The 16739-nt window shown below is 43.4% G+C and overlaps 1 protein-coding gene across 1 annotated transcript; it reads left to right on the top strand.

Moving 5' to 3' along the window:
• The first annotated feature begins 1419 nt into the window (after positions 1 to 1419).
• slc34a1b (solute carrier family 34 member 1b) lies at positions 1420 to 14190 on the top strand. Its single transcript, XM_076739177.1, has 12 exons — positions 1420 to 1480; positions 1575 to 1748; positions 2196 to 2342; positions 2608 to 2751; positions 4241 to 4352; positions 4873 to 5068; positions 6134 to 6229; positions 6486 to 6543; positions 6720 to 6887; positions 7093 to 7209; positions 10629 to 10753; positions 12566 to 14190. Exons 1-12 carry the CDS (start codon positions 1420 to 1422, stop codon positions 13157 to 13159), a joined length of 1992 nt encoding a protein of 663 aa, XP_076595292.1. The 3' UTR covers positions 13160 to 14190.
• The last annotated feature ends 2549 nt before the right edge of the window (positions 14191 to 16739 follow it).

The following is a 16739-nucleotide window of genomic DNA, read 5'->3' as shown; positions in this document are numbered from 1 at the left end:
CGAAACTTACGCATCATTAAGTTAAGGCTTTGGGTTATTGATTAACGATGAGGTCTCTGATGATGGGGCAAGTTAATCGACATGAGATGAGGTCTTCCTCCTGACACCTACACAGCTGGTAGCTTATTTAAAGATGTTTTACACTTCACTTTGATGCTGTGCTTTGCAGGGGTTCACACACAACATCTGAGACTGTTTCAGACAAGGTAAGGTGCATATGTCAGTATCAAATTATTAGTGATTAGTGACATTTTCATTTTAATACTGTGTGTTGAAAGCCACTATCATCAACACCGAGGCTTTCTGATATTACTTGAAATGAATTATTTATTCTTAAATTTCAACATTTAAGATAAAGCTCTGGGACCCACAGCTCATACATCCTTTAGGAAATGTTGGCAAGTCAGCCATCACTTACTGACAACAGCTCTTAAATGTTTCATTAATCCTTTTATTTTTATACTTAAAGTAAAATCTTGGTGAAGCACAAACGGCATTAGAAATATTCACGTGAGTCATAGTGACTTAAAGGCAAACTCACAAATAGCACAGAAACAGAAGGAGAGAGAGTGGCAGACCGGCAAACAGATGAGTGTGAGGCTGATAGATTAGAGAATAACATTCAGTATGGACACACACACACACACACACACACACACACACACACACACACACACACACACACACACACTCACAACATGCATTCACAAGTGCATCCAGAGTTTATTCAGCTGCAATCTATGGGACTTGTCTCACAAACTCCCAAATACAGATAGATGTACATATGCTCACAGGGCCTCTCTGCACATCACAACCTGCAGGAGGATGCCACACAGAATGACAACGATGCAGTGGCTTTGATTACTGTAATTTACACGGCTGTAATTACTGAACTCACTTCCATCCTCTTTGCTTTTAAGAGACACATTAGCACTCCCTCCTCCACTGGAGTCCCCAGAATATGGCAAAGTGGCTGACATGAAAAGGGGGGGAAACGGTCTCTTTAAACCGAGAGCGGTGAAAACCTTTGAAGGGAGTTGCTGCTCTATAGACAGTGGAGAGTCCCTTTAAGAGATGACTTGCAGCTGCAGGAAATGGAGGACGAGACAAGTTACATGGATGCTGATGTTTCCTTATTGATTCTGACAGGGTTTTCATTTGTTGTGGTGTACGATTTGACCTCGAATCAAAGACACCTGCCAATTACAACAACGTGGGCAGCCTTTGTTCACTTCTAATTGCTTGTCTGTTGATCTCAGTGGTGGGAGGTGGGCTCACATACAGATATACTGGCCTCCTTTGGCTTCTTATTACTGCTGCAGGTGGCTGATAAACACATTCGCTCTCACGTTCCCTCTACACTGGTGTCACCCTGTGATTTTAATTACCTCCATGTCTCCACACAGCATTCAAAGCACCATGTACTCCCGATCAATAACTGTAGTGTCCTCTGGATGGAGCACAGGGCTCGACTGCAGCGGTAACTTATTAGTTTTAATTCCCATCAGTCTGTTTGAAAAGGCTTCAAGCTGATCTTCACCACCTGAGTGTGTGCTCCTGTTCTTTGTTAGCAGGCTTGAGGATGCATGGCACTCACCTCCCCTCACAGCACAAAGTCCCGCTGGAGGAGGACAGGGAGTCCGGCATTGGCTCCACCCTTGACCTCAGCAGCAGCTACAACCAACATACCAATCACCACTCCAATAAACCTTCCCTCAGTGAAGCAGACAGGCTCCCTAAAGAGAAAGGTAAAGAGTGGCATGAAGAAGAGAAGCACACCTTCATCTCCTGGGTTGGCTGCAGGTCTCATCTCTTTGAAAAGGCAAATAACAACAGCAGAAGCAGAACCACATGCTCATTAGATTAGGACAAGCTCAAAAGGCACACAGGTCCAGTGGGATCACACAGTCTGGGCAACAAAGGCAAAGTCCTGCTGTCACTCAGCAGTGTTTGGCTGCATATGTGTAATGTAGTATATCAGATGGCTTTAGTCTCTGCGTGTGAGACTGCTTACTGAGGCTATCTCTCTCATCCAGAGATGCGCAGAAGAAATAAATACGAGAAAAGGGTGCAGTGAAAAGAAAGAGACCACATCTTGTGTTATCTGTGATACATTTTTTTTAAATTTTGCACCACAGATTTAAGGCGTATTGTGAGGCTAACCTGGTCGTTGTTGTTGTTGTTGTTTTGAACAGATAGCTCTCCACAGACCACAGCAGTGAGTCCGAATAAGATAAAGCAGCTCCTTATAATTATATCCAAGATCCCTCTCCTCTTCGTCCTCCTCTTCTTCTTTGTTTGCTCCTTGGACACTCTGAGCTCTGCCTTCCAGTTAGCAGGGGGTAAGTACTATAACCCTCACTGCCCCCTCAGCGGGTTGATAGTGACTAAGCCAGTTGATGTTTGACAAATAAGTGAGTCACTGCAGAACAGTCCACACTGTCCTACTGGAGCTGTGCTGTATAATTTACTGCAAAGCTTCATCTGTTGACCTTTTTGGATTTGGGGAAACAAGCACTTTGAGTCTTGTTTAACATTGCTCTTGGCAACCCTGTCATGTCTGAGACCAGTCGTTTGTGTGTGTATGTGGGCGGCATATTTAACCAGGTAAAGTGGCAGGGGACATTTTCCAGGACAACGTGGTGCTGTCTAACCCTGTGGCAGGGCTGGTGGTGGGCATCTTGGTGACTGTGCTGGTTCAGAGCTCATCCACCTCCACCTCCATCGTCGTCAGTCTGGTGGCCTCCGGATGTGAGTAGGCGCATAAGAGAGTGTGTAAATATACGAGCGCCATACACTGCTGCATGAACGTTTTATAGTTTAAATGAGACTCTGAAATGGAAAGATGTCCAGGCTTGCCTCATTTATTCTGAGATATATATATGTGTGTGTGTGTGTGTACTGTATACAGTGCATGCCTGTGTGTCCCTCCAGGCTATTATTTTGCATTCAAAGATGTCACAGTAAACAGAAAAACAGTAACAAAGCAATAAAAACCGTAAACTCCCATGATGCATGTGTGGCAATGACAAATAGATCTAATTAATTTGCAGTTCATGGTTATAATCTCAGATTTTTGGCTCTCAGCCCAATCTCATGCTGTGTTCCCAATGGAGGATACAGTAACTCATGATACTTAATTTGTGGCTTAGCATTAAGGACGAAGTATGCAAATATAGCTCATGTTAAATACATAAATGTAGCTGCAGCTGAAGAAGAGCTGACAGAGGAAGGAAGGAAGGAAGGAAGGAAGGAAGGAAGAAGAAATATATGCATGCAAAATATATGTATATATCTCACCTAATACAAGCTGCTTTTGGTAGCTCATCAGAAAAAGCAAACCAGGCCTGACTTCAGACTCTCAGTGACTATTTTTTAAAGGGTAAGGTTAGTGTCATTCTTTGCATTTTTTGACAATAAGAAAAATCTAAAATATCAGTAGCATTATTCTTTCAGTTTAGTTAAGATGATTAAATTATTAAACTTTGTACGATTTTAATCTCTCTTTTGTGTGATTGTTACTCACTGACTGACCCGAAATTGCCATTTGCAGATTGCAGCACTGAGGTGGCCATGTGTAAAAACCGTCTGAGAATTATTGTAATCTAGCATGTTGGACTGAGATCAGAGAGATAATCAAATCAAACCATTTCACACCCTGTAATCGTCCTCCAACTCAGTCGCACAGTCAGTCTACAGTTTACAATACCTCATAAAACCATTACAGAGTAAGATTACAACCTGTCTGTTGCCAGTGTGGGCTCCGAGTCCAATATTGTTCCATCTCTTAGTTTGAAGAGATAAAATGAAACTATATCAGTATGCAGGGCTGCCCCTCTGCTTCTGAATCCTTTCAGTAAGCGCGCTAGGAATAAGATAAGAGGTAATTATCAAAGAGAAAAAGAGATGCAGAGGCATGGAGGTGTGTCTGTAGGAGTGTGTGGATGTGTGCATGCGTCCTCCAGGTCATCATCATTAGAGGCATCCTCAACAATAAACCCCCCTGCAGAGGGTGAAGGCTAAGCGTTCCTCCTCTCACCTGCAAATTACAATCGCCTTTCATCTCTATTAAAACTGAAGCACAGACTGTCATGTGCAGTGATTATGTACGTGATGTATTACAGTTCATGACAAAGGCAGACATTTACCATGTTTTTTTGTTTCATGGTACATGCATGTAGCTTTAAGAATCATCAGCGTTCAGGTAAAATGCACCATTCTGTGCGGCCTCATCCCACAGTGCTTGAAGTGAGGTCGGCTGTTCCGATCATCATGGGGTCCAACATCGGGACTTCAGTCACGAACACCATCGTGGCCATGATGCAAGCAGCAGAGAGGACTGAGTTTCAACGGTGAGTGGAGAAAGGTGGTAGAAAGGCAGAGGGTGCTTGTTGGGGAAGCTGAAGAGCAGGGAAGAAGAAATTGAAATGGAAAAGTGAAGAGGATAAGTGGTTAGATGGGGGAAAGAAGGACAAAAGTGCAGGGGAGAAAGCAGAGGAAGGTGAAGAGAAAGCATTAGCAGCTGTTCACTGCCTCTTTGCTCCAGTCTCCATCTGAGAGTAATTTCTGTAACAGTAACAATAATGGCACCAATCCACACTGATCCCACACCAGTAACCCCTTGGCATGAAAGATGTGGTGGCAAACAGATGGCATGTTACTTAATCTGTGTCTGGTAAAATAAATGTCATTTATTAATCTTTCACAATATACTCACACACGCAGTCAAAACTAAAATGCTCATTACATCACACACGTCCATAAAAAAAAGTTGAGCCCTGAAAAGCCGATTAACAAGCAATCATTTGGAGTAGTTGATCATGCTGGTGTCTGACCTTGCTTAACACAGAAAATGATTGTGACCCACTGCAGAGCCTTTGCTGGGGCAACGATCCACGACTGCTTCAACTGGCTGTCGGTCCTGGTTCTGCTGCCTCTCGAGGTGGCGAGTGGCCTCATGACCCGGTTGTCAGACCTGCTGGTCACCAGCTTCATGCTTCAACCTGGGGAGGAAGCACCTGAGCTGCTCAAGGTCATCACCGAGCCTGTCACCAAGCTCATCATACAGGTAAAAACGCCTATTCATCTGTAACATTGAAAGGGAAAAGCTAAGCAGCCAATCGGAGTTACATAGAACGAAAAAACAGGCTGATCTTACATTTGGACTTATTGTACCAATAATATCAGGACTAATTAACTCTAATGTTGAGCTAATTTTGGGTCCAAAAGCAGAACTCAGACACAAGGCTTGCCATAGTTTAATTTACTGATAACATGTTGAGTTGGAGGTCTGGAGAGCTGAGGCGGGACGCAGTGGAGCTGGGCGAGCAGAGTGAGCTGAGTAGTTGGCTGGAAGGCGGATTGGCAAACGCTGGATCAAACATGCAGACGGGGACCACAGCAAGATGATGAACCTGAGGCGCAGGAAAACACAAAATTAAACTAGATTCACCAAGAAAACACTTAACAGGACTTAAACCTGACCCAAGTGTAGTAACACACTGGTGAACTGGACGATCTGGTTGGGGTATATTTGCTGCAGGAGTGTGATGGGTGGATGGGTTGCAGGTGTGCATTTTAATTGGCAACAGGTGGGAAAATGAAGCAACATGCCCAGACATACACACACAAACACAAAGAACAAACAAACAGGGGACCAACCAGAAACACAAGGGAGGGATAAGCAACAGAAACAGGAGGAATGATGGAGAGCTGCAGCCGAACCAACAGTAGCTCTACACTTACAACACAAGATCAGTGCTCTTTCTTTATTTCTGTCTTCTACATAGGAAGGTGAGGATGCTAGCTTTTTGCCTGGGACGTGCAGCTTCAGCTCCAGTCTTTTAGCATGATGTAACCATTGAGTTCACATTGAAGACCTCTGCAGGCTTAATAGCTTAATTGACCAGCTGATAAAATCTGCCAGCAGCCATTTCAGCTGGCGAATTTGTCGATCGAGGGCTACAAATCGGAGGGCTGCTTACACGATTTCGAGTGGTGTGAAACTATCACTGATTTTATTGTAAACTGCAGGCCTTCTGGTTGAAGGACTGAAAGTATAATACTTTAACCTTGCTCTCCTCTAACCAACTGAACTTGAAAGATGAAAAAACATTTCGCCTTTCACCCTCAGCTAGACAAGTGTGTGATCACAGGGATCGCCATGGGAAATGAGGACATGAGGAACAGGAGACTGGTGAAAGAATGGTGCCAGACTGACCTTGTTATGGTAATGGATGTCTCCACCGCTGTCTCCTGCACATGCAGACTATTGTGTCACACAGTGTCACTGCTGCCAGTGACAACAGTGCTGCTAATTTGTTTCATCACAGCTGCTGCTTCTCTATCTATCTATCTATCTATCTATCTATCTATCTATCTATCTATCTATCTATCTATCTATCTATCTATCTATCTATCTATCTATCTATCTATCTATCTATCTATCTATCTATCTATCTATCTATCTATCTATCTGTTTACAGTCCAATGTGAGTACTGACGACTGTGGCCCTGACAACTCGTCCCAGACGTCACTGAGATGTGAGTTTAAACGGAGTCATATCTGTAACCCACCCACTCTTGTGAATTTAGCATTGATTCTGATTATGCATTGCTAAGATTCATTTTCTTTTCAGTGTTGGTCCTGCTAAAAATGCAACAAAACTGGGTGTTTGTGGCATCATTTGCTGACTGTTTTTGGTGCTGTCACTCTGCAGGTCGGCATTTGTTTGTGTCTACTGAGCTGTCAGACCTCAGTGTGGGCCTAATTCTCCTGGCTGGCTCGATGGCTGTGCTCTGCACCTGTCTGCTGCTTCTAGTCAAGCTGCTCAACTCTCTTCTTAAAGGCCAAGTAGCAAAGGTCATCCATAAAGCCATCAACACAGGTGGGCATGCTGTTGAGCTGCTGCAGCGTTTTACACAGTGCAGCACTGTGTAGCAGTTGAATATGCAGGATGCCGTCTGCAAACCATGAAAACCTTTTTAAGATGCTTTTGGGTGCATGTTGCACAAGAGGCTGTGCAGATGATCCAAGTATTGCTGTATTTATTGTATATACATGTGGGTAATAATTCTCCTCTATCTCATCAGACCTGTCATATCCGTTCGGGTGGCTGACAGGATACATGGCCATGGTCGTGGGTGCGGGGGTAACATTTGTGGTCCAGAGTAGCTCTGTCTTTACCTCAACCATGACTCCCCTTGTAGGTGAGTGATGCACACTTTTGCACAAAACTACAGGCACCTCAAGCGAATTGAACTGAATTGAAGTATTTACAAGATGAAACGTTAATGTGAGAAATGTGTAGGTAAGTAGGGCACAGAAAAGTGTAAATAGAAGTGGAAACTCATGAGCATCCAGGGTAAAACTGCATCAGATGAGTGAAAGCTTGAAAATATGTGCACAAAATTCATATGCCGTATATTACAATGAGAGGAGTATGTGACCTAAAAACATAGGAGGAAAAGCAATAAAACAAATATGCAGAAATATGTTAATAACCCCTCTGAGAGGTCATACATTCACAGAACTTATTATATTTTCTATTATTAAACCTCATACATTTGTTATTGTCCTGCATTAGACTCAATATGAAATATGATGACAACCACCAACATCCATCCGGTACAGATCTGTGTAATCTGTAGAAGATTTTGAATTTTATTATTCCCTTTGTACTCACATCTGTGACCCTTTTCATGAAGTGGCTGCTAATTACATACAGTATGAACACAGCAAGAAGAGACTTGCTGCATGGCTTTCTTTCCTCTCCTGGATATATGATGCCTTTCTTGTTCTTGTCCACCACCCACCTCAGTGTGTCCCAGGCAGCACATTTGAACACCTCCAGCCATTAAGATACTGAATAATAGCATTTAGCCTTGTACACTGTAAGGGCCTGGGGTTGATCTCAACACTGGTGTTGGTGGGGACACAACGATGACGTGACTGAGGGGGCTGTTAAAAATTGCGAGGGGGGCAATTTATTTTTTCACAAATAAGAACAACAAAAGGGTGTGTCCATGTGTCCATTTAGCGTTTTTTTCTCGGACAGGGTGCTGGGGAGCTCTGGGATGAAGTGGTTGAGGGAGAAAAACGCTGCATGGACTCAAGCCCTAAAGCTCTCGTTTCAGAATACATTTATTAATCAGAGCACTCACAGAAGAACGGAGCATGATGCAGAGCGCCACATATTTTTTGAATTCATGAAAATCAGCAAAGGGATGAAGCGGTTCTCTGTCAGCACTGTCCATGAAACAACAGCCAAAGAGGAGAGGGAACATGGAGACATGTCCCTCCTGTCCATATGCAAACCTACCCGCCGGCACACTGTCATCACCTGTCTGAAACCCGTGGCAGCAACACAGGTTTTTACAGAGTAATAGATGAGTGAATAATGTTAAACAATGATCTGATCCCTTTATCCACTGCTTGAGTCTCTCTATAGAAAAACTGCCAGTTAATCACAGCGGCCTGATGGGTAATTAGTAGTACTTTTGTTCGTTCTACACCAGTATACAGCACATGTAACATCCAAGTGTAATTCTCCTATCAGACTCTACTCATTCATTATACATTCTAGCTTTTCAGTGCATTTTTCTTTGTGATTCAGAGGTGGTACGCAGTAAAATGATACTGGTGTGACTAACGCCAGTGTGCCACATTATGCATATGTGTTCTTGGTGCATATGGTGCCGGAGACGATTGGATCACATAACACATAATATCCACAAAGCAACAAAGCAAATTCAGATTTAATTCACAGTCTGGCAACTTACCACACTGAAATATCTCAACAACTACCAGATGGATTCAGACGACATTTTGTACAGACAGTCATGGTTCCAAGAGGATGAATCCTGTTGATTTTGGTCATCCTCTGACTTTTCCCTCCAGTGCCATCATGGTGTCCCATACCTCGGACACACTTTGGACCGTACATTGAGAAAGAATGACACGCTACAGCTGATTCACTTTGCTCGTAACCTGGAGAAAATCAAAGCAAGTGTCCAGTGTGAAGGTTGGACTCGCGTGAAGTTCCTTCTCATCCTGCCCCTGCCGTTTGACTCTGCTTGATTTGGTGCAGCGAGGCTGACTCTTGTAATGTCTTATTAAACTGGACTCTAACTGTGCTCAGGTGGATCTTATCTTTGAGTGGGCCGACACCGTCAGTCATGTTACTTTGAAGTTTGAAATCACAGCCACTGCAAACGTGTACTTGGTCTCAACGGTCTCATTTCGTGTTTCAAATGCATATCAGCCTATGCGAGTATTTTGTTTTTAAGTTGTTAAAATGTGACAGAGAGAGAGAACGGCTGTAAACAACAGAACACCGCTGTCATCTAACAGCTCATAAACTGGGCTGTTGTTTCCAAGGCCACTGGTTTTTGCACCAAGCTGTAAATTCCAACAAGACAACGTCTGAACAGACATTTACTGCTACAGTAATAAATTGTTAACTGCACTTTGAGCAAAGGTTTACTTGATTGCTGTGGTCATGTACTTAATGGCAAATGAAAATGAGTGTGTTCTCAAACTAGTGAGGGAATTTCCTTGTTGGCTAATAGCTCATTTGCTGGCTGGACGGGGCCAAATAAGGACATAAACCTGCTTATTGCCACTGATTGAGTCTTGTGAAGTTTGTAAGAACATGTTGCATAAGCAGCACTGTATGCCACTGGCTAAATGAAGCATGTAAAATCAGTGACGACTGAGTCATCGGCCTGCTACACAGTGATAAATGTGAGATGGGAATAATTTCTCATTTTAAACAGGAGTAATTAACCAGCTTAAAAAATAGCTGCAGGGAAAGAGACTATACACATGGTGGATGATTTCCAATCCACAGATTTCTGTTTATTTTACTCACTGTTTCCATGTCATAGTATCATATAGTGAAAACAAATAACAGAGAGCAACCAATTTTCACACAGTTTCAGTACTTTTGACTGCGCAGATACGAGGGCAGCATTGCCCTACTTTGGTTGTCAGTTGCTGTCAAGCAGCCACTCATTTGACAGTCATTAGTCATCTTATCTGGCAAAGGTATATTTCAGCCTGTTCCACTGTTGCTGTTTCAAATATCTGGCTCTCGTGCATCTGAAACACCACCTACCAATAGTTTTATATTTTGTCTATGTATCTGAGATGTGATTTTAATGAAATAACTTGAATATGTTAAACAGTTATTTTCAGACATATTGGAGAATACATTTAGCGACTGCAAGTTTCTCAGATCATTTATTTTAGTGCTGTGCTTTTATGCCGCTTCTAATCCTAAAAGCAGTGATTTAAGATTATATCAGATGCTCAGAAGTGGAATCCCAATCACAGATTTCCACATTTCACAAAATAGATTAGTGTATTTTGATCTGGAAATATACAGGGATTAAAGATACAGTTTATCTTCTCCAGCACTTGTTTTTGTTGCGTCTTTTATCTTGAGAGCTAATGATTGTAATGCGCTTCACAGAAAAGTGCTGTCAAGTGCATTAACAAGTTTCTGAGAGAGGAGCAGACACTCTGCAAATATTTCAACCGAGAGAGAGAAGCTGAACATTTCCTAGTTAACCATCTTTATTTACTGTCCTTGTTTCCAATGACACGTTTCTGTCGTCTCCCTCAGGTATTGGTGTGATCAGTCTGGAGCGGGCTTATCCTCTCACCCTAGGGTCCAACATTGGCACCACTGCTACAGCCCTGCTGGCAGCTCTGGCCAGTCCTGGGAACAAGCTAGCACCAGCCATACAAGTAAGCCAGTGTGTTTATTAACTGGTACGACAATCATATTAAACCTGCAGGAAAATGAGAAAAGGGAAGCGGAGGCTCCATCCTCCTATTCGGAGAAAAGAAATTATTTTCATGAATATATTTTCCACTTAAATGCCTCGCAGAGAGGAGGATGAACACAGACTGGGAGACAACAACAAGGAGTCCACAAATGTCTTTTTCATCCACACGAACAAAAACATGAGAGTAGCAGTCAATTAGCTACATATTGTGGATTATAATAATGTTTGTATGTATATTTCTGAAGGTGGATTTGTGTGTGCAGGAGCTTTGGAAGCAATTAAGTGGAAGCTCCAAGAAAAGAAAAGTGCTTCTGTAGGACATGAAACTGTGAAAATTAGAGCCATGTCACATCACTGGATTACGTTTATGCAACAAATGTTACATGATGACAGAACACGTCACGGGGACTCTTTCCGGGGATGTAAGTGACAACACACACTGACTATGACCAATTACATCCTTCAGCACTTATGCACTGTGGGCCAGATTTACCAAAGCTTTTGCACCTGTATGACACCTTCTGCCCAAAACACATGTGCATTATCAAGCAGACGCAGCAAGCTGGAGTCACAGTTTTCATGTCTGCAAGTGCGAGTGTTTGCAAGGTGCACCTCTCCCCTGACTGCATCTGAAAAGGAAGCATAAGCACAGCGCAGATGGGATTTACAACAGCCACAAGGAGGACTGTGGTGGGAAAAGACGTGTATTGAATGGTGGCTTGTGTATAATTAAGAATGGATTATTTTGGCTATTGTTAATCAACACAATATCTCATGACTGTAGGGCAAACAAATAGTGGATGCATGTTGCAGTTTGTGTTCATCCTTAGAGAGAATAATAGAAGCCAAAAGGGAGAAATTTCTACTTTTTGGTTTCATGATGGCATCCCCTGATTTTGCTTTAATTCGAGGGAACACAGTTGTGGTATCCGTCTATGTAGATGCAGGCTTTTTTGGGTACAGCTGGTCAAATCTTGTGTGAAACAGTAACGTTATCGTTCTGTCTTAGAGCAGACGGTGACACTGAGTCACTGAGCAGCCTGCAACACAAGAGCCATAGACTTTGAACAACCACATTAATTCAATTCAATTCAATTCAATTCAATTCAATTCAATTCAATTCAATTCAATTCAATTCAATCTTATTTGTATACGACAAATCACAACATAAGTTGTCTCAGGACACTTTCCATATGAAGCTGGTATAGACCAAACTCTTTATCTACAGAGACCCAACATTTCCCTCATGAGCAAGTGCTTGGCGACAGTGGCGAGAAAAAAACTTCCTTTTAAGAGGCAGAAACCTCAGGCTGAACCAGGGTGGGCGGCCATCTGCCTCAACTGGTTGAGTTAGAGAGAGAGACAGAGAGACAGAGACAGAAATGCAATCACAGCAACAGTGACGGTTCTAAAAACAGACTCTTAACTACATGTAGTATATATAGCACAGTATACATATGTGATATATTCATGTGTGTGATATATGTACGTATTGCACATTAGCTTTCCTGCTAAAATCTCCTCATTTAACAGACAAACATGGACATGGGTCTCGTCCTGCACCTTAGCTTGTTGAACCAGCGGCCAAACAGACAATCCCTGCTAATGTGAGATTGCAGGCAACATAGCTAATCAGCTGTTTAGCTGCAGCTCATTAAGCAGCAGGTTAATGTAGCAGTAAATGTCACTGAAAACTGCAGCACATATTTGCACAATTCCACTTCCTTACTAAATCTGGCCCTGTATCTGCATGTCTTCTCTTTGCATGTAGATTGCTCTGTGTCACCTCTTCTTCAACGTCTTCGGCATTCTGCTGTGGTACCCTCTACCCTTCATGCGTCTGCCGATAAGGATGGCTCGTGTCCTGGGTGAGCGCACTGCCAAGTACCGCTGGTTTGCCGTCTTGTACCTTCTCCTTTGCTTCTTGCTCCTGCCCTCGCTGGTGCTCGGCCTCTCTCTAGCAGGCTGGCGGGTCATGGCTGGCGTTGGGGCACCATTCCTGGGTGTGACCATCTTCATTGCCATAGTGAATATGATGCAAGCCCGCAGCCCCAGTCACCTGCCCACTCAGCTCCGGACATGGGACTTCTTGCCCCAGTGGATGCACTCTCTCAAACCACTCGACCGCTTGATCACCAAGGCAACCGTCTGCTGCAGCATCACATGTGAGGCGGGGCAGGGAGGAGACGAAGAGGAGCGCACCTCGACAGAGCCGACCTCTGTTCACCCAGAGGAAGAGTCCACACGGAGGGAGGCAGAGCTGGCTTATGACAACCCAGTCCTGGACTGCCTGGATGAGAAGACACCAGGCGTACGCGTTTTTAAACTGAAAGGGTTAGAGAGGTGCAACAGCACTCCACTGTAACTGATAACATACTGCGGGAGGAGTAGGATTAACAAAAGTCACTTTATAATGCTTTGGAAATGAACCCATATCAGATTATTGATTGACTGATAATTACTGAGAGATTTAAACTTGAAAACCGCAGCTGAGAATTGACTGAGATCTGCAGCCACAAGCCAGACCGAACAGCCGTCTATGGGCTGTGATTCACATATTGATTCGAAAACTCACGATGAAGATGATGAAAAAATCTCACCTCAAGCTCCATTACGTGGTTGTTCTGCAGCTTTCCATTATACTAGATGGCCTTCACAAGTAGGTAGAGAGTGTCCAGTAGTCGTGTCAATGTAGATTTCCATTTTTAATGAGCACTTTAAGGACCTCTCATCCATGTTGAACTTTCATCCAACGGGCAAAACTCCATCTGCTGATGAAGCTCATATAATATGATCAACAGATACTGAATGGGCTTCAAGTAGTTTTTTTTTAGCTCACACATAAACAGCATAAAATTAACCATGATTCTCTAACTGCATCAATGGTACCCTGTGGAGTTTTTGACCAGTAGTAGCTGTGTGGAGCAGTTTGTTTGACAGCACAATTCACAAATCTTAGCCAGCAGGAATTTAAAATATTAACTAGCCAACAATATTTCTTGCACTGAAACCAGTTTCAGTGCATAATTTAGGGGAAATTTGACAACATTTCTATTGCAGCCGCGATGTTTTCCAGTTTGAGCATCTTGTGATCGGCCTGTAACCACACAGAGTGAATGTCCTGTCATGTATATAATGCTGGATTCAGACAAGACAATATTTTTGTTTGTTAAGATGATGGCTGTGTCACATTAAATGATTATAGAGAGATCAGCTCTAGCAGTGACTTGGCAGACTACACGTTGGTCCCCGACAAACCATAGCTTGTTGTTATTCATGGCGCACCATGACGTGATGTCAGTGGCAGTGTGTGTAATTCTCATTGTCCTCTGTTAGGAAAAGCCTAAAAAAGAAAGAAATAAACAACAGTGACCTTCACAGTCCCACACAGCAGCACCAGCAACATCACTCCTCTTTGCTTTTCCATGTTTACAGTTGTGCTTGGAAGAGCGCTCTGTGCTCCTAATAGTTAACGTTTGGAGCACATCGTGCAAGAAATAAGAATTAACATGCTAATCCCAGATGTGGCTTTGGTTAACTTCCAGTACAGATACACTACATGGCATAAAATGATCAGTTGTGTCCAATGCCCATTTTCACCCTGTCGAGTTGAGCTGTTATTGAGCTGATATGATGCACTCTGAACCCAACGTAAAGGGTTTATGTTAGAGCAAATATGAAACTAACTGTTGCACAAGCTCTTAAATTTCCCAAGATTCAGCGGTCCGGGGGAACAAAGTTCATCCATTTAGAGTCGTCTGTCAATGTCAAGAACAGAGAGAAAGAAAAAGAAAGGAGCACTGCTGTTAGCCTGGAGTCTATTGATAAAACAATCTGATTACCAAGTGCATAAATGTTTGATCATTATGTACTCGCTTCTTATATAAGTGTAAGTGGGCGACTGAATACATGCAGACACTACAAAGGATTCAAAGAATCGTCATATTAGCGTCTTGATGTTATCTACAAAGGAGTATATTAATATGTGTTGTTGCTGTGTGTGTGTGTGTGTGTGTGTGTGTGTGTGTGTGTGCTTGTCTAAGTGGGAGACTGCACATTGGAGAGGTGTTGCTGAATGTGTGAATATGCTGCGTTTTTTTCTGTCGCGCTCTCACAATTGATCACTCTTTTAGAGCTGTCGACTCTCTGAAGTCTGTTGATTTAATGAGTAAAGTCAGACTTTCACTTTCTAAGGTGACAGACAAAGGGATGACCCTTTGACGAGCGCAGGATGAAAGCGCACATGAAATGACTACTGTGTTAGTCTCTGCTCGCAAGCTAACATCTCGGTATTCATTCATTCTTGTGTGTCTTACTTCAAAGAACTTTTCAGTGGGAAGATATGTCCTCTCATCACACTCCTGAGCCTGCCATGCTCTTTAAAGTTTTGGTGTTTTAAATGAAATGCAACCATCTCCACTACCAATCATGGCAGTCGAGACAGAGTTTGCATCATCTTGCTCAGTCTGATCTGAACCTCGGAGGCATTCGAGAGCTCTCTGAGAAGGGAGGGGAGCCAGAAACTAGAATCCACCATGACACTCACTCCGGCATGCGCTCACAAAAACACACTCGTTCTCCTCTGAGTGAGAGCTGATCTGAGTGCTGATTATCTGCAGTGTGGGACTGAGCCAAGGCAACTGCAGTTTGGATCGGTGCGGGGATACAGCAGGGTCGCGGCAGGGGGTCACTGTCCTGCCAGGGTCGTCACGGCTGGTGCAAGCAGGGTAACAGGGAGGGACCCAAATGAGGCAGAGCTGCTGCAGTTCAGTGATTTATTGAGAGAATCAAGGTACAAAAAGGCTTAGGGAAGAGTGAGGAAGGCGAGGGTCAAAACCAGACGGCAGCAGTCCAACACTGACAAGCAAACCTGAAAGGAGCAGGCGAAAGGGTCAACACAGGCTGGTTTTTGATCAACAGAAAACAGATTCCAGAGTTCTGGTCTGAGGTAAACAGATAAACAGAGGCTAGAAAGCAAGAACATGAAGCACATGGAAACTTAACAGTCTGGCAAGGAACAAAGGAAGAAAATGGTGTAAACGATAATGAGGGAATGTGATGCAGGTGAGGAGGTGGGAGGGGAAGTCCAGGTCGCTGCAGAACAGATGAGGCAAGTGAAAACAGGTGTGTGTCAGGCATGCAGGTGATGGGGGAAGGAGGGAAGGACAGAGAGCGTCTGCTGGATAAATGGGAAAGTGTTTGGGGAAGAGGGAATGTGGCTGGAGAGAGGAGAGGGACAGAGATTGTGACAAAGGCTCTCTGCTGCCATCAATACTGTTCAGTCTCTACGTTATTCTCATCTGTAAATGTGCTAATCTTCTGTCTAAGTGCTTTAAGACACATGCCACATTTATGCACAGATGTAGAGGCATTCACACTGATGGCACCACTGGGAGCAGTTTGAGGTTCAGTATCTTGCTCAGAGACACTTCGGCAAGCTGACTGGAGCAGCCGGGGATCAAACCACCGACCCTCTGGTTAGTGGATGATAAAAAGTTGCACATTGTATCAACACTGATTCGCACGCACATACTGTGACTTCCTTCACTTATCTACAATCTGCAAAGAACATCATTTCTGTGGCTGTTTTCAGTTCTTCTCATGTGATTATTGTGATATCTGTACAATCTGTTACTTCCCAACCTACACTCGTTCACACTCATTTACTGTGCATCCCTCTCCAGGGGGCAGGAAGTTGTTGTGTGTGTGTGTGTGTGTGTACGGTATGGAAGTTCATCCTGTACTCCCCTCATAAACTAAACATTTCTTTCTTTCTGCCATTTAAGCACAACTTTCTTCACGTCGGGCTGAAGTCACATCACATTCTTCAATAGCTAATTGCGTGCACCCTTTCAACCCTCAAGCACTCAGATTTTGCTTCCAAAGCATTTTGCTTCACTATCCAGGTGCTGATGCAGCAATAATCTTTCAGCAGTTATTTCTTG

Source organism: Chaetodon auriga, chromosome 9 (assembly GCF_051107435.1).
Source record: "Chaetodon auriga isolate fChaAug3 chromosome 9, fChaAug3.hap1, whole genome shotgun sequence".
In the NCBI taxonomy this organism is placed as follows: Eukaryota; Metazoa; Chordata; class Actinopteri; order Chaetodontiformes; family Chaetodontidae; genus Chaetodon; species Chaetodon auriga.
Note: the sequence above shows the minus strand (reverse complement) of the source record. Positions and strands in the feature narration are given on the sequence as shown.

What these genes read in the sequence shown, in the direction of transcription:
- slc34a1b (XM_076739177.1), top strand. Translation starts at nt 1,420, where the DNA reads ATGTACTCCCGATCAATAACTGTAGTGTCCTCTGGATGGAGCACAGGG. An exon ending in CACAGGGCTCGACTGCAGCG is followed by an intron (nt 1,481 to 1,574) that starts GTAACTTATTAG and finishes CTTTGTTAGCAG; the next exon opens with GCTTGAGGATGCATGGCACT. An exon ending in AGCTAGCACCAGCCATACAA is followed by an intron (nt 10,754 to 12,565) that starts GTAAGCCAGTGT and finishes CTTTGCATGTAG; the next exon opens with ATTGCTCTGTGTCACCTCTT.